General features: G+C 51.7%; 1 protein-coding gene across 6 annotated transcripts in view; it reads left to right on the top strand.

Moving 5' to 3' along the window:
- Positions 1–21,803, top strand: part of AFDN (afadin, adherens junction formation factor) — a 113,142-nt gene that overhangs the window by 15,902 nt on the left and 75,437 nt on the right. For 5 of the 6 annotated variants that reach the window (XM_068985420.1, XM_068985424.1, XM_068985425.1 and 2 more), the window contains exons 2-3: positions 16,883–17,078; positions 20,720–20,832. In XM_068985420.1, coding sequence (XP_068841521.1) covers positions 16,883–17,078; positions 20,720–20,832 — 309 coding nt within the window. Of the gene's footprint in view, positions 1–16,882; positions 17,079–20,716; positions 20,833–21,803 lie in introns of all 6 variants that reach the window. The other variant, XM_068985422.1, reaches the window with a different exon arrangement.

The following is a 21,803-nucleotide window of genomic DNA, read 5'->3' on the forward strand; positions in this document are numbered from 1 at the left end:
CACTGGACTCTGTTCTCTGTTTATTTTTTCAATAAAGGAAGGCCTCTGATTAAGCCTGGCACCATTATCCTGAGATCAGGGAGACACACGGGTAAGGGCTGTGCCTGATGGAGTGTGCACACTCAGAGTTTAGTGACCGTAAGACCTGCCTGCGCCCCTCTTGGTCCCGGAGCTCCATCTCTAGTTGAAACCTCAGTGGCTGCTTCTGTGTTAATGTCTGTGTCTGACTTTAGGAGCAGAACTCCCTGGGGGCAGCGGCTCTTGAAGAATTAACAGTAAGCTTTTTTAGGTGAGTGGTACCTGGGCTATGTTTACCCAGAAGGAAGCTATGGACACTTTTATAACACTTACATAAAATGCTCTTGTTTTTTTAATGGTGATGTAATATTCCTTGTACGAGTCATCTTATTTACACTTTGTCTCTGCAATACAGTGTTTCAGTACTGTTCCTGTGTACATTTTGCGTAATCATCTCTCTGTGGTTGTATTTCTATAAAATAGAAACGGATTTCCAAAAGCAGTTTGCACTGGAGGGGTGGACGCAGCGAGCATCTTGACAGACTTTGCCAGGTCCTTGTCTCAGCAGCTCTCCCAGGCTCACCCCGCTGCCGTGGCTGTGGCCCTCCACCTGACCCAGTTGCTGGGAACTCATCTTTTCCAGCCTGACAGAGAGCCCTTGGTTTCAAACTTCTCATTTCCTAGTTCACTGTCGAGGAGGAGCGTCTTTCACAAATTCATCGACCATTATGCTTTCTACGTGACATGTCTTTTTTTCTGTTGGGATGTTTGTTTTAATCTCTTCAACATGTGTAAATGCTGTTTATAAAACATATTGATGTTTTATCCTGTATTAAATTGTTTTTTTCTATTTAGTCATTTTGGTCTTTTAATTTTATATCCATCAGTGGATGTATTTTACTAGTCATTTGTTTCTTCATTGTTATGGACTTGAAAAGTAACTAAAAAAAATCAAGGGAGCACCTATTTTAAAATCGTTACTGTCTTAGCTTGAGTTACGGCTGACAGCATATATTCTTTTGCGTTTAGTAATCACCCTATTTTTTAAATGTGGGCTGTCTTCTTTTCTTAAATCAGGCTCAATTCTATTAGACTCTCCACCACCAGAATTTATAGTATCAGGAGGAGACTTACACAGATAGGTTTGTGTCTTAAGGATTTTCATTGTGGAACTACTTTAGATATGAGGGGTATAGCTTTCTTTTTTAGCAGTAATTCAACATTCAGAAAACTAAGATCATGGCATCCGGTCCCATCACTTCATGGGAAATAAATGGGGAAACAGTGGAAACAGTGTCAGACTTTATTTTGGGGGGCTCCAAAATCACTACAGATGGTGATTGCAGCCATGAAGTTAAAAGACACTTACTCCTGGGAAGGAAAGTTATGACCAACCTAGACAGCATATTAAAAAGCAGAGACACTACTTTGCCAGCAAAGGTCCATCTAGTCAAGGCTATGGTTTTTCCAGTAGTCATGTATGGATGTGAGAGTTGGACTGTGAAGAAAGCTGAGCGCCGAAGAATTGATGCTTTTGAACTGTGGTGTTGGAGAAGACTCCTGAGAGTCCCTTGGACTACAAGGAGATACAACCAGTCCATCCTAAAGGAGATCAGTCCTGGGTGTTCATTGGAAGGACTGATGCTGAGGCTGAAACTCCAATACTTTGGCCACCTCATTCGAAGAGCTGACTCATTGGAAAAAACCCTGATGCTGGGATGGATTGGGGGCAGGAGGAGAAGGGGACAACAGAGGATGAGATGATTGGATGGCATCACCGACTCGATGCACATGAGTTTGGGTGAACTCCAGGAGTTGGTGATGGACGGGGAGGTCTGGCATGCTGTGATTCATGGAGTTGCAAAGAGTCGGACACAACTGAGTGACTGAACTGAACTGAACCGAATGAGCTCCCCTGGTGGCTCAGACAGTAAAGAATGTGCCTGCAATGTGGGAGACCTGGGTTCACTCCCTGGGTTGTGAAGATCCCCTGGAGAAGGGAAAGGCTACCCACTCCAGTATTCTCCAGGATTCTGGAGAATCCGATGGACAGAGGAGCCTGGTGGGCTACAGTCCACGGGGTCACAAAGAGTCGGACACGACTGCATGACCTAAGCACATACAGCACGTGAATGAACTTAAACAAAATGTTTCCAGAAACCGGAGAACGAGCTTTAGAAGTTCGAAATTAAGCCCCGCGCTTTGGACAAATCAGCCTTATTGGTAGGTGCAAATAGCTAAGGTTATCTGACTGTTTAAAACTCCCTTCTAATTTGTTTGATTTGTTTTAGTGATACAATGTGGTTTTTTTTTTTTTTTTCAGCTTATATCTGCAGACATCCCAGTAGAGAAAATAATGGGTTAAAAAATGATTCAGTTCAGTTCAGTTCAGTCGCTCAGTCGTGTCCGACTCTTTGCGACCCCATGGACTGCAGCACGCCAGGCCTCCCTGTCCATCACCAACTCCCGGAGTTCACTCAAACTCATGTCCATACAACCATCTCGTCGTCTGTCTTCCCCAGCATCAGGGTTTTTTCTAATGAGATTAACATTAGAAAAACAGGCTGTTTTGTTTCCTGGAGTTACCTTTTAGCCCCCTCCGTGGTGTGTGGGAGAGTGGTGTATCGGTCACAGGGTAAGTGGCGGCTTCAGGGGAGTCCTCGTTGTAAAAGGCATTAGTGCTCAAGGTTGCCTATGTATGTGTTGGAGTTGCTTGCCTCTGCTAACCCGTTCCGCGCTGTGAAGACAGTCAGTGACTGTGGCTGCTTTGCCAGTTTGGGTGTTTGTGGACGTGACCAGTGGAGTGCAACGATCAATGTAATTTGTCTACTTTTAAAGATGAAATGAAATTTTAGAGCTTTTTCTCTGCTCGTTACCCTAAGGGCCCAACCCTCGAGTTCACCCCGACGGCTCTTGTCTGGGTCACTAGTGCCCTTCGGGCCCTCTGATGCGATCGCCTGGCCTCGTCTCCACTTGGCCCCGGGGTCCGGTCGGTTCTCCTGTGCCCAGTGGAGGAGCCCCGGTTTGCGGCCTCCTCTCTGCTCCCCGAGAGCTCCTTCCTCCTCGGGGCATCCAGTGCGCACACCACCCCGAGCGGACTGTGCCCGCAGCCTCGCGCTGGCTCCGCTCAGCGGCTTGTGCAGCCTCCCAGCCAGAGGACCGCCCGGTCGCCCCTTGTCTCGGTTGCTGGCGCCCCTTTGCCCCATTCTTGACTCCCCGTTCTCCCGGGCCTCAGCCCTCCCCAGTCTGGCGGCTCTGCCTCCAAAGCATCGTCGGCGTCGTTCGCGTCTCAGCACGGCTTGCTGCGGGCACGGGGCTGTGCGATTCTCAGCCTTCAGTTCGGCGCTGCAGGTTCCCGCTCAGACCCTCCGGCGGCTGAGCTGTCACCCGGAGCGCCCCCTGGCTGTCGGAGCCCGGTGTGGCGCTCCGTCCCGAGAAGCCCCGGGGCCGCCCGCCCCGTCTCCTTCCCCTCGGGCCGTCGCGGTCCTGCTGCTTTCAGACGCACTGCCGGGCGCCCCTCCCTCCGGATCCCGGGACTCTGGGTCCCTCCGCCTCGCTTGCCGGCGTCCGCCTGTCGCGAGCTTCTCCTGTTGGATCACAAGTCCCTGAGAACAGAGGCTGTTGCTATTCTTCCCCATCGCCTGGAGTTGGAGGGGGTGAAGATGATTTAGCTGAAGAGAGAAGCACCTTATCCCCTGGGCTTAGTGTCTGTTCTATTTTTTTCGTTTGTGCATTGCAGTTTTCATTTCTTTTTAAAACATTTATTGTAGATCGCTACTCTGTGTTTACTGAATGTTTGCGTCTAATGCAGCGTAAACATGTTACTCTGCAGTGGGCTTTGCCTTTGAGCTGAGTTGCGTCCCAGCTTCGGAAATCTGACCCTGGTTGTTGGTTTTTATCGTTTCCTTCCTTCCAGACGATTCTTCCCCTCCTTCCCCATTTCTTCCTTTCCACCCCGTGAGAATTATTACTGGACAACGCAGGGAGCCTTTGTCCTGCGGCACCCCGGCCAGCCCCCGATGGACTTGTGGCCCCAGCAGGGTCTGCGTCCTGAGGCCTCTGCTGTTGAGGGGAGCTGCGGTTGAGGGGCCAGGCCCTCCTGGCCACCTCCTCCGTGAGTCACTGCCAAGCTCATACCTCTGGCGCGTTGCCTGCCAAGCAGTGGTTTCGACGCACAGCTGGCCTGTTGCTCTGTTTCATTCCCAAATCAGCAAGGGAGGTGTGGTTGTTATCATCGAGGTATCTTTCAGCTGAAGGAGGCCCGGGAAGCCCCAGGATGTCGAGTTGATAGGTACAGCCGTCCCTCCTGCCCGTCTTCCCGCTTTCTGCCTCCAGTGAGCACGGCCGCCCGTCTTCCCTCTTTCTGCCTCCAGCGAGCACGGCCGCCCCTCCCTCATCTCTGCTCCTGCCTCGGGATGGCCAGGCTGTCCAGCGCCATCCCTGTTACAGAGCAGGCTTTCCAGGGCGCCCTTGTGCCTGTCATCTTCTGGGCCGGGGCGGTGTCCCAGAGGACACCTAGACGTGTGATTTCTCCGCCAAAGGCCAGATGCACATCCTGCCGCACTGACCTTGAGATGGGTTTGCCCGTTTACATTCCAGACCTCAGAAGTCCCTGTGTCCTCAGTATATTCAGATTTCTTTTGATAAGCTAGACTATAAGAAATAATAATCCTGGCTGGTACTAACCTGTTTTCAGTGAGTGAGCGTGTTCTCTTGTGTGTATGGCCCGTCATTACCTGTTTATACATTTTGTCCGTGTTTTTTCCCTTGAGCTGTTTGTCCTTTTCCACTTGATTTGTAGGGAATCTCGGTAGCTCTGAATCCTGACCTCTTACGTGTATGTTGCAAGCATGTCGTGTGTGTTGCAAGTATGTTTCGGTTCATCTTTCTTTTTTTTGTCTCTTACAGTGTTTTGTCACACAGATTTAAAGCCTTAGAATGTAGCTGGGTTCCTTGGTCTTTTCCTTAGACTTCCGTTTTTATGACTCTTCTCTGTTGCTTCGGGGGTGTGCTCAGCGCTCCACTCTCAAGGGCTTGCCGTTTAGCTTTTTACCCGTAGGTGTTTCCTGGACCTGGCGTGCCTTTGCCTGTGGGACTCCCCTGCCCCCTTACAGCCTCAGTGCTGGTTTTCCGGGCCTTCCTTTCTGTAAAGTCGGCGTGTGTCAGCGCTGGCTGTCTTACCTGTCCACTAGTGGGGTGTTGACTGGCTGTGCAGTCTGCGTGTGACTGGGCATGGGAAGGGTACAGCCTTTCTTCACAACAGGGTAACAGGCGAGAGGCAGCTTCGCTTCGCGGGGAGAAAGAAGTGCAGCTTCTTGTCTCACCGCCTTCTGACCCGAGGGTGCTACTGTGTGGCCCTGGCCAGGCAGCTTACCGGTCCTGGGCTCAGCTGAGGGTCTGTAGACAGTCGTGCCCTCCCTGTAGGGCCGTGGCTGGAAGTGCCGTGTCCTGGGCTCAGCTGAGGGTCTGTAGACAGTCGTGCCCGCCCTGTAGGGCCATGCCTGGAAGTGCCGTGTCCTGGGCTCAGCTGAGGGTCTGTAGACAGTCGTGCCCGCCCTGTAGGGCCATGCCTGGGAGTGCCGTGTCCTGGGCTCAGCTGAGGGTCTGTAGACAGAGGTGCCCGCCCTGTAGGGCCATGCCTGGAAGTGCCGTGTCCTGGGCTCAGCTGAGGGTCTGTAGACAGAAGTGCCCGCCCTGTAGGGCCATGCCTGGAAGTGCCGTGTCCTGGGCTCAGCTGAGGGTCTGTAGACAGTCGTGCCCGCCCTGTAGGGCCATGCCTGGAAGTGCCGTGTCCTGGGCTCAGCTGAGGGTCTGTAGACAGAGGTGCCCGCCCTGTAGGGCCGTGCCTGAGAGTGCCGTGTCCTGGGCTCAGCTGAGGGTCTGTAGACAGTCATGCCCGCCCTGTAGGGCCATGCCTGGAAGTGCCGTGTCCTGGGCTCAGCTGAGGGTCTGTAGACAGTCATGCCCGCCCTGTAGGGCCATGCCTGGAAGTGCCGTGTCCTGGGCTCAGCTGAGGGTCTGTAGACAGAGGTGCCCACCCTGTAGGGCCGTGGCTGGGAGTGCCGTGTCCTGGGCTCAGCTGAGGGTCTGTAGACAGTCATGCCCGCCCTGTAGGGCCATGCCTGGAAGTGCCGTGTCCTGGGCTCAGCTGAGGGTCTGTAGACAGTCATGCCCGCCCTGTAGGGCCGTGGCTGAAAGTGCCACGGTTCTGGGCTCAGCTGAGGGTCTGTAGACAGAATGCCCGCCCTGTAGGGCCGTGGCTGGAAGTGCCGTGTCCTGGGCTCAGCTGAGGGTCTGTAGACAGTTGTGCCCGCCCTGTAGGGCCGTGGCTGGGAGTGCCGTGTCCTGGGCTCAGCTGAGGGTCTGTAGACAGAAGTGCCCGCCCTGTAGGGCCATGGCTGGGAGTGCCGTGTCCTGGGCTCAGCTGAGGGCCTGTAGACAGAGGTGCCCGCCCTGTAGGGCCGTGGCTGGGAGTGCCTTGTCCTGGGCTCAGCTGAGGGCCAGTAGACAGAGGTGCCCGCCCTGTAGGGCCGTGGCTGGAAGTGCCGTGTCCTGGGCTCAGCTGAGGGTCTGTAGACAGTCGTGCCCGCCCTGTAGGGCCGTGGCTGGGAGTGCCGTGTCCTGGGCTCAGCTGAGGGTCTGTAGACAGTCGTGCCCGCCCTGTAGGGCCGTGGCTGGAAGTGCCATGTCCTGGGCTCAGCTGAGGGTCTGTAGACAGAAGTGACTGCCCTGTAGGGCCGTGGCTGGGAGTGCCGTGTCCTGGGCTCAGCTGAGGGTCTGTAGACAGAATGCCCGCCCTGTAGGGCCGTGGCTGGAAGTGCCGTGTCCTGGGCTCAGCTGAGGGTCTGTAGACAGTCGTGCCCGCCCTGTAGGGCCGTGGCTGGGAGTGCCGTGTCCTGGGCTCAGCTGAGGGTCTGTAGACAGAAGTGACTGCCCTGTAGAGCCGTGGCTGGGAGTGTCGTGTCCTGGGCTCATCTGAGGGCCTGTAGACAGTCGTGCCCGCCCTGTAGGGCCGTGGCTGGGAGTGCCGTGTCCTGGGCTCAGCTGAGGGCCCATAGACAGGCCGGTGTCTGGAAGTGCAGCAGATGCGTGAAGAAAGCGCCTGGCTCCGGGTGGCGCTTGCTTCTGCTCTGGTGACGCTCCTTGAGGCTGGATACCTGTTGCTGTTCCTGTTGTCTTTATCAGCTGTGCCTTTTCTCCTTTCCCGCGTTTCGCTTTGTCTGCTCCAGCAGAAGATCTCCCTGCTCGTCGCAGGACAGAAGTTGACATCTGTTGGCTCAGCCTTGTGGCAGTTGAGGTCCTTTGTGGGGGAGGGGAGGTCCCCAGCACCACGTTCTGGGTTAGTACTGCTCCTTGCGTATCTCTTAAGCTGTAAAAAAACTTCCTTCTTACTGTTTCTGATTCTGTCTAGAAATGGTAATATCTTGTTTAAAAAATATAGTGTAACTTTACGTATAAAAACAAGTCAGTGATTTTTGAGGTTTTCATTCTATGGAACCTGACACTTTCTTTCATCATCATATTCCTGTGTCTTTGAGTTCATGCCTGTGACATATTCCATTAGTTATCTAAAGAATGTATTACAGAATGTACTTTTTTTTTTAGCCTATACACGAATGCATTATAGTTAAATACCCCACATATTTGTAATACTTACTTCAGTATGGAGAATTCCAGAATAGAAGTGTTATTTTGGTGACAGAATGACAGTCCACTCTGGTGGCTGCTGCTCTTCGTGAATGTTCTCTTGCGCAGTTTCGCCAAGGAACCCAGCGGAACAGGGAATTGTTTTCACCTGTGTCGCCCTGCCCTCCGGCTGCCTTTCTGCATCAGTGCTGCCAAACATCCCCCTAACCGCGCAGTCCTTTCCGAAGTCTGCGCTGCTGTGAGCGGCTCACCTTGGCTCGCTCTCGCCTGCTACCAGGCGGCATTCCGATCTGCTGTGCTCACCTGATAAGGCAGAGTGAGGCAGGAAGTGCGGTCTGCAGGTCCCGCCTGGCACCAAGAAGGTGGCTCGGGAGCCCCCAATCAAACCAGGCAGAGAGGTCAGCCTCGGTGCCGACTTCTTTGTGAAAGCCCAGCCGGAAGGCGGTCATGTTCACGCCGCTGCTCTTGCACCCTCTGCCCCCAGATTATTTTGTTTTTAACTTCTCTCCCCGCCCAACTCCCTTTCAAGTGTCTCATAGAATATATGAAAGGCCTCAAAATATGGAAAGGACTCAAAAACTGTTTCAAAGTGTATTTGGTTACTAATGCAGTGTATACAACAGTGAAGATTTGAGGATAATTTTTTCATTTAGGTAAGTTTCTTGAGGTTTTTTTTTTAATAGAACAGATTGAATACTGTGAATTCAATTTTTAGTATATTATAGAGATTCAGATGGTAGCATTTCAGTTGTACAAAGCTTCTTTGAATCAGTTGCTGCAGCTGAGTGTTTACTTGGAAGTTATGTAAATACAGTAAATGATAGTCTACCAATTTCTGTATATGTTGTATGGGGCATTACCCTTGTTCAGATTTAGAAACGTTTTAATATTTCTCATACTTCAGACTCAGTGCAGATATAAGAAACAGGTTTTAAAAGAAAATTTCCTCATTTTATTATTGGAGCTGAGTTTAGGGACATGGTTATCTGAGAGAAGACATTTCATCACTTCCCATCTAAAAATTCTCAAGTGCTCATAAACTTAAACATGAGAAAATAGTTTGAAAAGTATCTCTAGCCAAAAAAAGGGCAAAAAACCCACTGAGCATATTAATCGTCTATATGCACGCATATGAAAAGAGCAAAATATTAAGATCACAGGATAAAACACCGCGCGTGCGTGATCCTGTCTCTGAAATTCACTGCCCAGAACGCCCAGTCATCCCCAGCGGCGGTGGGGAGTGACTGTTGCTGTAGCCTTGGAGCTGTGACAGAGCTGCAGTCCACACGCACGTCCAGCAGGGCCTCGGGAGCTGGCCGCGAGCTGGGGTCGGAGGCGGCGGCCCGGCAGCCCGCCCGCCGCGCGCCCACGGGCCAGGGCCGGGGCCGCTCCCTCCTGGCCCGGGCGGTGCCAGTCCTTGCCCGACAAGTGAGGGTTGAAACAATCCCGGTTTCCCAGTTCTGTCATCTCTTTCATGCTTACTGGCTGGAATTCTTTAAAAGCCTGTCTGCCTCGTCTGAGCCGCAGGAAGACAGTGAATCCCGCTCGCTCTGGCTTGAGCTGCTTACTTTCCGGCTCTCGGTGCCGTAGCAGCCTGCAGCCGTGACAGTGACCTTGCCTTCGGCGTTCTCCCTGCTCGTTACTGCCTGTGCAGCTGGGAGTTTCTGTGGCTTCTCTGTCTCGTCACTTGCAGTCATTATCACTGCTGGTAATCAGATTGTCCAGATTTGGCCAGGTGCACCTTTTGGTGGCTGGACGGTTTTTCTTAAGTTTTTTTTTTTCCAGACTTCTTTGTTTTCTGGAGTAATGCGGTGTCCCAAACTCAGTCCATTTTCTGACTGTACCTGGATTAGACCATTTCTCCACGGATCCTAGGGTCCTTTTAGTGGAGAAAAGGATTGAGACAGAGCAGTCTAGGTGCTGGAGATGCTTAATTTTACATCTTGTCTTTTGCTTTAAGACTTCTTCAGTGACCAGAGCTATTGTTACTGAGTTGCTAAGTTGTGACTGTTTGCGACCGTTTGGACTGTAGCCCGCCAGGCGCCTCTGTCCATGGGATTTCCCAGGCAAGAATACTGGGTGGATTGCCATTGCCTTCTCCAGGGGATCTTCCCTGTGGAGGAAGCGTTTTGGCCTGTCCGCTTTAGGGAGGGTTTCCTTCTGCAGGTATGCTCAGGCGTCTCGTGAAAGGTGCTGGCCGTCGCACACGCGGCTGTGTGGCTGTCACACATGAGGCTGTGTCCTGCGTCCACGCAAGTGTGTGCTTGTGTTCCGGCCCGTGTCACAGCGCAGCGGCAGCGTTTCGCTCCATTATGTGAAGGGGCCAGAGTTCATCCAGCCGGCGTCCCTCGCCGCGCCGTTTCCAGACCTTTGCTGTCACCACCAGTGCTGCAGTGCACGGCTTTGCTGGCGTGTCTTTGGGACGCGCCCGCAGAAGGGGGCGCGCTGTGCCCGGTGCGTCTCGATTTGCCGAGCATTGCCCCAGGCCTGCTCCGTGGATACGCGTCTTGTACCCACCCCACAAGAGCAGGGGTTGTTAGACGTTTACCACTTTGAGAAACATGACCTTATTTTGAAGTTTTACGGTTATTTTGTCTTTAAGGAGGTGGTTCATCCTTTTTCCTATTTGAGTCATATTCACTTGGTGAACATGAGGTTTTTTTAATCCATTTTAAGATGGGTTATTTTTTTTCTTTCTCATATATTAGAGACTCTTTACATATCTTATATTTCTTTCTTTCATGTAAGTTGGAAATGTTTTTCCCCCCAGTGTGTCACTTGTCTTTGGACTTTACTTATTGCGTGCCTTTTTTCCCCCCAAATGAAAGTTTATTTTTATGTAGACAAATTTATTTACATTTCTTAAATTGCCTTATGATGACATCTATAATTTTTAAAGTATGGGTTTCCATGAAGATGTTTATTACAGGATACAGGTTTCAAAAGTGGTGTGTGAACTGACTGTGCCTTCTAACGCGGTGAAGATGAACCCAGACTGTCCCGAGTGCTCTTTGGTTATGGTAAGCCTGAAAGGAAGCGGGGCGCTGGGAAGGCTCTGCAGTTCCACTCACAGGAATCGGACCGGCTCAGCGGACGCAGTGACGTCACCGTGTGTGTGCCTGAGAGAGAGGGCTGCCAGCTCTGTAGATGAGGGAAGTGGATTAGTCACGATGTGTCTGGACGTTATCAAGGAGTTCAGCCATGTCTTTCGTCTGGCTCTTCAGTTGAAGGGCTGGATCTAAGAACGGTGAGATGAATTAGGAACAGGTGATTGTGCTGTGCCAAGTCGCATCTTTGTGACCCGAAGGACCATAGCCCGCCAGGCCCTCTGTCCACAGGATTTCCCAGGCAAGAATGCTGAGTGGGTAGCCATGCCCTCCTCCAGGGCCTCTTCCTGACCCAGGGATCGAACCTGTGTTTCCTGCTTTACAGGCAGATTCGTTGCCCCTGATTGGTGGGCAGAGCCCGGGAGCAGGTGGCTAGTTGTAGTCAAGGCTGTGGTTTGACAGGCTGGTGCTGAGCTGGAGCAAGGCTGCAGGTGCACTGAGGCGGCAGCGACTCAAGACTCGTCCCTTTACTGACGCCTCCAGTGAATCAAGAGTCTTGGGTGGGCCGTCAAGCTGTGTCCCTTTAAATCGCATTAGTCACAGGTGTGATGTTAGGTTAGCAGTTCATGTGCAGCTGGTTAGATGCACCTGGAGTTCACCGACCACGTCTGGACACTGCGGCTCGGAGGCTGGAGCAGGAATCTGTTCAGGAGAGAGGTGGGATCATGCCGCAGGAAGGCGGGTGCTTGGAGGGACAAGAACAGAAGCACCGTGCTGCCGAGGGCCCCGGCTCGTCACCAGGGGCCCAGGCCGGTGTCTGGAGGCACCCTGATCTCCCAGCTGGCAGGTGCTGCTGGCGTCTGGTAGGTGGAGGCCAGGGGTGGTCCAGGCACCGCATGGCCATTCCCGAGGAGCCCAGGGGTGCCCACAGCTGCAGTCCTGGGCCTGTCCTGCTCGCTGTCCCCACCCACACCCCGGAGTGCACAGTGCCTGGGACGTCTGCACTGCCCCTGTGCAGAATGTCATGCTCAAACCGATTGAGCATCTGGCTCAGGGATGCCAGTGGGTGAAGTTCAGCCCAGTTGGCAAAGTGACATCAGATGAGTCTCGCTTCTGTAGACGGCAATATTTTGTAGCTGTCAAGCGTATTTGTCATCTCTGGAGCTGCTCCAGGGACGCCTTCTTACTTGAGGACTATAGATACATTCCATGGATGAGAAAATAATGACATCTTAATTTCAGTAGATACATTTTTATTAGCTTATAACTGAAATTTAGCATTTTCTTCACTTACAAGTTTATACTCATATCTCCTTCAAAACTGAAGTTGTAAAATTTTAAATGCACAAAAGTCAGGTCTGCTGCTGCTGCTAAGTCACTTCAGTCGTGTCCGACTCTGTACGACCCCATAGACGGCAGCCCACCAGGCTCCCCCATCCCTGGGATTCTCCAGGCAAGAACACTGGAGTGGGTTGCCATTTCCTTCTCCAGTGCATGAAAGTGAAAAGTGAAAGTGAAGTCGCTCAGTTGTGTCCGACTCTTAGCAACCCCGTGGACTGCAGCCTACCAGGCTCCTCCATCCATGGGATTTTCCAGGCGAGAGTACTGGAGTGGGTTGCCATTGCCTTCTCCAAAGTCAGGTCTAGACCGTACTTAGTATGTTAATAAAGGCCACTCACCTTCTGTCACAGGTTTGAAGTATTTCAGCCGTTGTGCTTTGTAAAGAGTCTTTCTTTACCGGCTGCACCGGGCCTGGCACTGCTGCCCGGGCTTCTCTCCGGCTGTGGCGAGTGGGGCCGCTGCGGCTGTGGCTTGCAGGCCTCTCGTCGCGGAGGCTTCTCTTAACGGCGGGGGGTGGGGGCTCAGGAGTGCGGCTCCCGGGCTCCGGGGTTGCTCCGCGGGATCTTCCTGGACCGGTGATCTGTCCGGTGTCCCCTGCGTTACAAGACGGGTTCCTCACCACTGCACCAGCAGGGAAGCCCTGATAAGTGCGTCTTACTGTGATTGTTCGGTTTGCAACCCTCTGTGCTTTATGCATTTAACACTTTTATTCTGAGAGCAGTGGCATAGGTCTCACCAGTCTGCTGGAGGACCCCGGACAAAGTTGGGGAGAACCCCCGGCCTAGACAGGTGGCCGTCTTTCACATCCCCAGTGCATATGGTGTGGTAGCTACTCAAATACAGAGATTAAAGATTTTCAGAGGACTGTGGGGAGAACTTCACTGTTCATCCCCTTGTGATGCTGACTAAGGGGTTGGGTAGGTTTCCGCTTTCACCGGCGTCTCCCAGCGGAACACATGGGGAACCTGCCTCAGAAGCTGACGGTTGTGAGTAGACGGCGCACGGGAGCCTGCCTCAGAATCTGAGGTTGTGAGTAGACGGTGCTGGCGGCCGTAACTGAGGCCTTTGAAAGCCATGTTTGCTGATCGGTGTTCACAGCAGGCTGTTTTCTGGCCGAGAATTGTCTTACTTACAACGCTTACGTGGTTGGATACAGGGTGGTTTGTTAGAGTTCATAAAGCGGTGATCTGCGTGCGTTCTCTGTGGGGTGTGTGTGTTGGGGTCAGTTTTTTAGACCAGAAAACTCTGGAATCTTCCCCTGAAAGGTGACTTTTCCCACGTTCAGTGAGCTTGCTCCACCCCGGCTCTGGCGATGTTAGCAGGACGGTGGTTGGCTCACCTGGAGAAGGCGCGCACTGGGATGTGTGAGAGAACGTGCCTTCGTTTTCAGACAAGGAGCCGCACCAGAACCACTGGATCACGCAGACCTGTGAGGCGTGTGCGGTGGAGCGCGCTCCCGGGTGAGGACGGCCCCGGCTCGCCCCAGATGAGTGGATTCGGTCCAGAGCGTGTAGCCAGGCTCACCCCTTTGTTTGGTTTCCGGTTGCAAGTAACAGTCACGTTCACACAGTCCTGCAGTCTGTAAGTGTGCAGTCGCACCACGTCTGAAGAAAGAGCGTACCTGCCTCCGTTGCAGAACACTTGAGTGCTGAGCAGTGCTAGCCGTCCGTCGTGTGACGCCCGGCGAGCCTCAGCCCCTCGGTTTGTAGAAACCCAGCGCCCGCGCGGCGCGGCGCAGTGAGGCGCCCCGGGGACAGGCTGTGTGCAGCGGGGGGCGCGTTCCCCCGGAGGGGTGGGCGAAAGTCCACTCTAGATGGTGCTGAGCCTTCGGGAGTGTCTGTCCTCAAGAAGTTACAGGTAATGCAGTGCGTATAGTTTTAAAAAGTGCTCTTCAGTACTGGTTTAAAAACAATTTAAGAAGTAGTTTATACAGGTTTAAAAAATAGTATTTATACGACTTTAAAAAACCCGTAATCAGGTATTTTGTCCATTCTCTACCTAAACTGTTGGCATTCAGATGTTACTGCTGTTTTTAACAGTGTGAGTAAATGGCCATCATCTGGCTGACGGCTTTACACACAGTGATGTCTGTGTTTTGGAGGCACACAGCTGTCTTGGAGGAAGCAGCCTTGGGAATAAGGTGTGTGTATGAGATGAAGTAGTGATCCTGTGAACGAGGGAATTGGAAAGGTGATTGATTACCTGTTGCAGGTAGCGTTGTTGGGCTACAGGCTGGGACCTGGCTTTCCTAGAAATGGCTGGAAGCGGTGAGAAGAATGCGAACAGAGCCTGGTTATTAGCCTGTTTAAGCTCTGAAGCAGGTGGTTCTCGGTAGCTTGAACAGAAGGAAATTTGGGGCTGTCCTGGTTTGGATAAGAAGACCGATTGATTATCAGTCTCATTGACCAATGAGGTATTGGTAAAATACTGAAAAGCAAACCTCTGTCTGTGCGTCTCTGCTCCTCGTTTTGACTGTGTGTGTAATTTCTTAACGAGCCTTCTCTCTCTCTTTTTTGGTCTTGTATTCCTTCTGATAAACACAAGAACACTTCTGTTTAAAGAGTGGTAACGCAGCCCCGAGCAGGATTCATTACCGTTGTGGTGACCGTGGGTGATCGTGTTTCTCGGGGAAGAATGTATCTGAAGGTGAGGATATGCCTTTAGGTAGAAAGCAGGCGGTTTTCCTGTCGGGAAAAGTGACCGCTGAGGAAAGGAGCTGAGTGGACGGTCTGTCAGGTCGCCCCGCCTTTCTGTGCATCGAGCTGCAGTGCCGGCTGTGGAGCACCGGCGGGGTCACGCCGCTGGCCCTGGAGGGACTGGTGGCCAGGAGGCAGCGCTGGGGGCTGGGAGTGGGGGGGGGGGGCGGGGTGCTGGCCGCCGGGCGGCTGTGTGCTGGCGGCTCCCGCTTGGCCTCCCTGGACCTTCTTTGTCCCCCCTGCGCAGTGGGCATGATGGCAGCACCTGCCTCTTAGTTTGCGGAAATGCTGAAGACGGTCCGTATCTGGCACATGATGGCCTGTAACGTTCGTTAGTTACGATTATTATTGGTTGGTAGCTTGGTCACTGCCTGCCCAGTTTAACGTTCAGGAGCTTGATTTTATGTCTTCTCAGCTTTGATAAAATTCTGTAGACTTATGCACACTGGCCGAAACTGGCTGAATAATTGAGCAGAAAGCTAACGTGTTCCTTTATTAAGGGACTCGCCCAGCAACAGCTCTGCTTAGCTGGTCCAGTGTGATGTCACGGAGACCTGGCAAACCGAACTGCTAGTTATCTATTAATGCTTATTTAGTGCAAATCGAATCAAAGGTAGTTTTTGATAGTCCTCTTTATTTAGGCTTGATCGAGCCTGGAGAATCGTTTCCTTAAGAGCATCGTAGAGAGGTTTCTTTTAAAATGACCATCAGCCTGATTTTTGGCTGTTTGGCCTGGGCCACACACAGGCAACTCCTGACTTGCTTTCTCAGCTGCCACCCTGTGCCCATGCCCGGCTTTACCCCGGCGTCTGTGGTTCGGGTTGTCCTTCCCACACAGCCCTGATCCTTGCGTTCCTAGCCCAGGGTGGGGGAACACGGGCGGGCGGCCCGCAGCAGAGTCGGGTGGACACAGGAGGAACCCAGGGGCTGGAAATGTGTCTGAAGGTGTCTTTGTCCAGTTTAATTTTCAAATAGGCCGTTAAGCCCACGCTAATACTCCCTGTCCCTTCAGGTGAAGACTCGTTAGATGGTGCCTTTCCGGGAAGGGCAGGCTGGCAGGTTGGGGTGTGGATAGTAGTGGTTGTGAGGGTCTCTGAAGCCACAGGGACCTCTGTGAGGAGGAGGGTGAGGGGGCTCCCCTGCCTGCTCTTAGGGTGGAGGTGGCTCTGGATGCTCGAGGATGTGGGAAGACGTGTGGGGGGAGGGGAAGGGAGCTTTGAGGACTCCCGCCAAGGCGCTCTTGGTGCCCGGGGCCGTGCAGGTAGCCTCGGGGTTGGGAGTGTCCGGGGAGGTCTGCAGGGAGCTGCGCTCTGTTCAGGAAGTCCCGGGGTGCATAGTATCGTCTGGTAAGGTGTGGCCCACCAGATAGACACGGGTGCTCTGTGCCGCAGCAGGCCCCTGCCCCTGGGTGTGAACTCCTGAGTCTTGGTATTGCGGTGGCAGCAAGAGTGTTGCCTAAATAAAACCTGTGATTGATTGAAAAAGCAGAGGGGCCCTGGGAAGGAGCCACCCAAGGTCCCGTGTGTGGGCTTCGGCCTCCCGCGGTGTGGTCTTTGGTTGGCATCTGTTGTACTTTTCTCTGGAAGTAAGATTATTAAAAAGCGAAGAATTTTAAGAAAAATCCACATTGTGCCTGTTGCTCTGGGGCGAGTAGTCCATACTGGAAATACTTGCATGCAGCCAAAGTGAGTTTCCATTCATTCACATTCATGCTGGGGTTGGCTTTAGCGTGCGTCCGTTGGCCTTTGAAATCTCGGGACAGACGGGCCCTCAGGGTCAGACGGGTGTGGGCCTCGGAGTTCACTGCATCCAGGCTTCATTCTGGACTTGCTTTGATCCTGCTTGAACGGGATACTCAGGCTTTGTGAGTTTTAGTGGCCAGATCTTGAGGCTGGGGTTTGATCGTAGCATCTGCTTCACTGGGTGGTTATAAAGACTTGACCAAGCGGTGCCCTGGTCCGAGTGGCAGCTGCTGCTGACACGGGTGCTCTGCCGCCGGACCTGACGCTTGAGCCACGCGGGGGGAGGCAGACTGTAAATAGCTCATCCCAAGTCACTTGACTAAGTTTGAAGACATCTCTTTTTTATAGGCTATCATTTTTTCAAAGATGTATCATTTCATTCTCCTTTCAGGATTTGGAGTTCCACGGAGTGATGAGGTTTTATTTTCAAGATAAAGCCGCCGGGAACTTCGCCACGAAATGCATCCGGGTGTCCAGCACCGCCACCACGCAGGACGTGCTGGAGACGCTGGCCGAGAAGTTCCGCCCCGACATGCGCATGCTGTCGTCCCCCAAGTACTCTCTCTACGAGGTGCACGTCAGCGGAGGTCAGTGTGCAGGGCGGCCGCGGGCGCCGTCCTCGCCGCGGGGCGCTCGCTTTCCTGGGGCCCAGCTCCACTGCTGCCCCGGCCTGTTCCGAGGGAGCCGTGAAACAGATGGCAGAGCTCGAGTGTGTCTGTGAGGTGTCCCAGTAGGTTCCTCGCAGGTGCAGTTTGGGGAGTTGCTTTCTTCTCCAGAGATGAGGAGTGCAGTGTTTCATACTTGAATTCTCCAGGTCCGGAACATACTTTGGTGACACACGGGGCTGCTTGACTTTGCAGAAATGCTTCGCGTGACTCTATTCGTAGATTATAGTGCTACAGCCAGAAATAGCCCATTGTTGTGTGAGTGTGGACCATCAGTCTTGCTGTAGCGTCTTTGTTCTGTGGAACAGGAACCGTGTTCTTGGGAAGAACAGGCGTCGTGAGGAAACTCTTTCTGCTCCTTGTTTTAAGGTTTGATATGTATGCTGTGTATCATGTGGCAGTTTAGGTTGAACTGATGAGGAATGTAGAAATGTTTACATTTTTATGAGTGCTTTGGAAATACTGAGTCACCTGCAAAAAAAAAAAAAAGAGATAGCAAAGTCCAGTTCATGTTGTAAACAAAGAGCTACAGATAGCACGAACATTGTTTTAATCCTGTTTAAGTTCTGGCCGCAAAACCTGCTTGAACATTATTTATTTAGTTAGGTTTCTTCCTGAAGTGTAGCTTTCTTTGCCTGAAATTGGGCTTGGATTTTTGTAGTGTGTGGAATTCGGTTATCACCACATACTGCCAGCATTCTATTAAGTGGGCCATATCTGTTTATCGCTCTTTCAAGTTCACTGGGGTATCACCTGCATACATCGTACCTAGACTAAATCTGACAGGAGAGGATCTTCCCGATTTTGGATGTTTTCTCTGAGGTTGAGTTTTCCTTTTACCTCGGAATCTTTGTGTGTAGCATACAAAGAGGAGGATAGTATTTCTCATCTTTCCCACGCTTCTTTCTGCACCATTGGTCATTTGAACACCACCACGTGAGGTCTTTGGAATGATATCTACGGTTGGGATTTGAGATCTAAAAATGGAATGGGCTTTATTATTTTTTTCTAAGAATATTTTTTCCTTAAACTTCCTTTGCTAGATTTGTTTTTAATTGAAAAGTAAGCTGTGTTACTTGTATGGGATGAAGACACCAGGAAGGTGTGTAAAGAAGCACGTGTCTGTTCCCCAGCCCCAGCCCTGTCCCCTTGGTGATGCTCAGCCAGGCTGGCCCACCTGTGTCCTGCACCTTCGTGTGGCTCCAGCAGGGCCTCAGAGAGGAGGAGGCTGCGGGTGCGAATCCTCAAGAGGAGCGGGCCTGGCCCAGGGCCTCAGAGAGGAGGACGCCGTGGGTGTGAGCCCTCAGAGGAGTGGGCCCGGTGCAGGGCCTCAGTCTTTTTCGGGTCACAGAGCCAGTAGTGTGTCAGGAATTTTTTGTGGCATCCCCAGGCCAAAGGAAATACTTAACACTTTATTTTACTGCGTAGATCCAGACAAGTTCATAAGGATCTATGTTCTTAACAGCTTGCTGGTTATTTGGGAAAATAGTACACATAAAAGGAAAACTGGTGATTTCATTCCGTTCCCATCACAGTTGCTCCCTGATGGGCGGGCTTGCCTCCTGGGCGCCCCCTGCCCCACTCCTGGGTGGAGGCAGCATCCCCATCTCCTGGTTTCCACAGTGCTGTGCCGAACGCACCTGACACAGGTGGGACGCCCACAGGAGAGACAGTGCTCAGCCTCGCAGGGACCAGTGGTTCCTGCCGTGTCTGGCAGGTTCAGTTCGTGCTCCCTGGATGGGTGACATGTGCCTAGTGAGCCCCTGGCACCTCAGCCCGTGTGGGGACAGAGCGCTGGCCCAGTGCTGTGGAAATGCCACTCGCAGCCCTTTTCCACGTTAGAATTTCTTGTGTGAGGTCAGTTGGAAAACTAAAGGCTTTTGCTGTTCTAACTTGAGCAGAAGATCCTGCAGATTGTAGCAGGGCCCTGACTGTATCTGCATGAAGTTGTCGGGCACATGTGATATAGACACTAGCAGGGCCCTGACTGTATCTGCATGGAGTCGTCAGGCACAGGTGATGTAGACTGTAGACTGTAGACTGTACCAGGGCCCTGACTGTATCTGGATGGAGTCGTCAGGCACACGTGATGTAGACTGTAGCAGGGCCCTGGCTGTTTCTGCATGGAGTCGTCAGGCACACGTGATGTAGACGGTAGACACTAGCAGGGCCCTGGCTGTATCTGCATGATGTCATCAGGCACACGTGATGTAGACTGTAGCAGGGCCCTGGCTGTTTCTGCATGAAGTCGTCAGGCACACGTTCTGTAGACTGTAGACACTAGCAGGGCCCTGACTGTATCTGCATGGAGTCGTCAGGCACACGTGATGTAGACTGTAGACTGTAGCAGGGCCCTGACTGTATCTGCATGAAGTCGTCAGGCACAGGTGATATAGACAGTAGCAGGGCCCTGACTGCATCTGCATGAAGTCGTCAGGCACACGTGATGTAGACTGTAGCAGGGCCCTGACTTATTTATCTTCATGCAGTTGTCTGGCACATGTGTTTCAGGGTAGCTCCCTCTTTGCAGCTTTACAATTTAGACTGAATATTGGTTCTCTAAAAACGTGCTATGAGGGATTTCAACCCAGTGCACGTTTTGCCACCTGATCAACTTGGTAATTTTGGTTTGAAGCAGGAATTTCCAACTTCTTGGCCCAGTCTCCGGTTTATTACTCTTTTCTCATATCTTCTGTTGATACAATAATACTTCAGAGTTTGTTTGCCTTGTATTCTGGTAGTTAACATTGCTGTTGATCTGTAACGTTTACTGAGAGCCTCTGTAAATCTTTTCGATTCATCCGGTTGATCCCACCTCCTTTTCCACAGTGATTGCCCATCTTTGCTGCCCTCTGCCTGGATAATCTTTGCCAGCTCTCACCTCCTAGTATGTGGTCAGGTGTGGGGGCCCTCAGGGGGCTGCAAGGAGCTTTTTAGATTTCAAATAAGGAAGGAAGTGGACTCTTAGCCCTTTATCTAGAGAAGGGTGGGGTGGTGCTTCCTGGGGGGAGGGGTGTGAGCGTGGAGCGCTGAGCGTTTTGGAGCAGGAGTCAGGACAGGGGAGGAGAAGCGCAGGGGTCACGCCAGGATGGATGCTGGTGGGGCAGGGCCACGTCTCGTCGGCACGTAACGCTGAGGTGAGAAGAGCCTCATCTATCAATGGGACGTCTCGTTTTCCAGTTGTATCTGAGAGAACTTGATTTACAGAAATAAACATATAGCAAGGCCCTACGTGTATTTTTTTCCTAGCCCATGTGTATTTCTCGTATTTTCCCGGTTAGATTCTAAATGTGGTCAGAAGTTGTGCCTGGCCATCTCCGGCACTGGACACGTGGTAGGTCTACATACAGTAGCACCAAAATCCTGAATTAGTCATTGAAACAGTCACTTCCACATGAGAGGAATTGAACTGCATTCGGTCTATCAGTAAGGAATGAAGGTTGCAAGACGTTTTTCGTCTGTAAAGTTTACTGTGTGTCAGAATGTTGTGATGTTGTATTGACTAGTGCCATTAAGTAACCACGGCGTCTTGTTTGTTTGTTTTCTTTCATGCTGTGAAGAAGAAAGAAGATTGGATATAGATGAGAAACCCCTGGTTGTGCAGCTGAACTGGAATAAAGATGACCGAGAGGGCAGGTTTGTCCTTAAGAATGAGAACGATGCCGTTCCTGCAAAGGTGAGAGCCGGGGGACTCGCTGAAGCTGTTCCACGGCCGCCTCTGACTGGGGGTCCCAGGGCTCATTCTCCTCTTCGCTTCTCTCCCTGAACTGCCCTTTCACCTTCCTCCTGGAAAGTACTGTAAGAGTAGCCCAGCTTCATCTTCTATTTCATGAAATAATCCCAAATATTATTCTCTCCTTTTCAAAGGATTATGTAAACTGTTGTCACTCAGAGACTTCATGATCAAGGAATCAGCTTCAGGTTTTTTTCCCCAAAATTACAAAGTCAAAATATGTTTTAATAAGAATCAAAAGGGAAAATAAAACTTGAATAACCTATTTATATGTGAACTTTCAGATACAGCTTAATAGTAAGGCATGTTTAAGACCTTTTTCGTTTTATTATATGGAAAGTTACTGCTTTGTCAACTTGCTTGAGTTTCTCCGGGTGCTGTAATAGAGTGAGGCTAAAACTTTCTCAGCTAATAAGACTGGAATTCCTGTGCCGCTGTTCTTTCCATGTGGACTACTATGAAATATAGCTTTAAAATGATTATACTGTTTCGAGTCAGCTGGCCTCTTACAGACTAGAGTTCAGTGTTGACAAGTGATAGCAAAGGCAGAGGTTAAGGGTATTTTGAGAAAAATCTTGCATTGAATTTCCCAGTAGATCTGGGAAAAGGGCCGCTGCTTGCTTCTGGCGGCAGTTTGCAGTGTCTGTGTGACGTCAGCGTCCCATGTGGAAGATCCAGACACACAGCTGTGCTCCCGGGACTTGTCACCTTTGCCGTAAACACATACGAAGTCAGAATGGATAACTTTTTTCTGCCACAGGAGCCTGGCTGGCTACAGTCCATGGATTCGAAAAGAGTCAGACACCACTGAGCGACTGACCACGTGATTTCAGCTGGTGTACCTTTTGGTGGGGCCCCAGGTCCCACTCAGTGTACAGTAGAGCCCTTCTTAGGGTCGGGACGACTGGACGGGG

Source organism: Capricornis sumatraensis, chromosome 13 (genome assembly GCF_032405125.1).
Source record: "Capricornis sumatraensis isolate serow.1 chromosome 13, serow.2, whole genome shotgun sequence".
Taxonomy (NCBI): domain Eukaryota; kingdom Metazoa; phylum Chordata; class Mammalia; order Artiodactyla; family Bovidae; genus Capricornis; species Capricornis sumatraensis.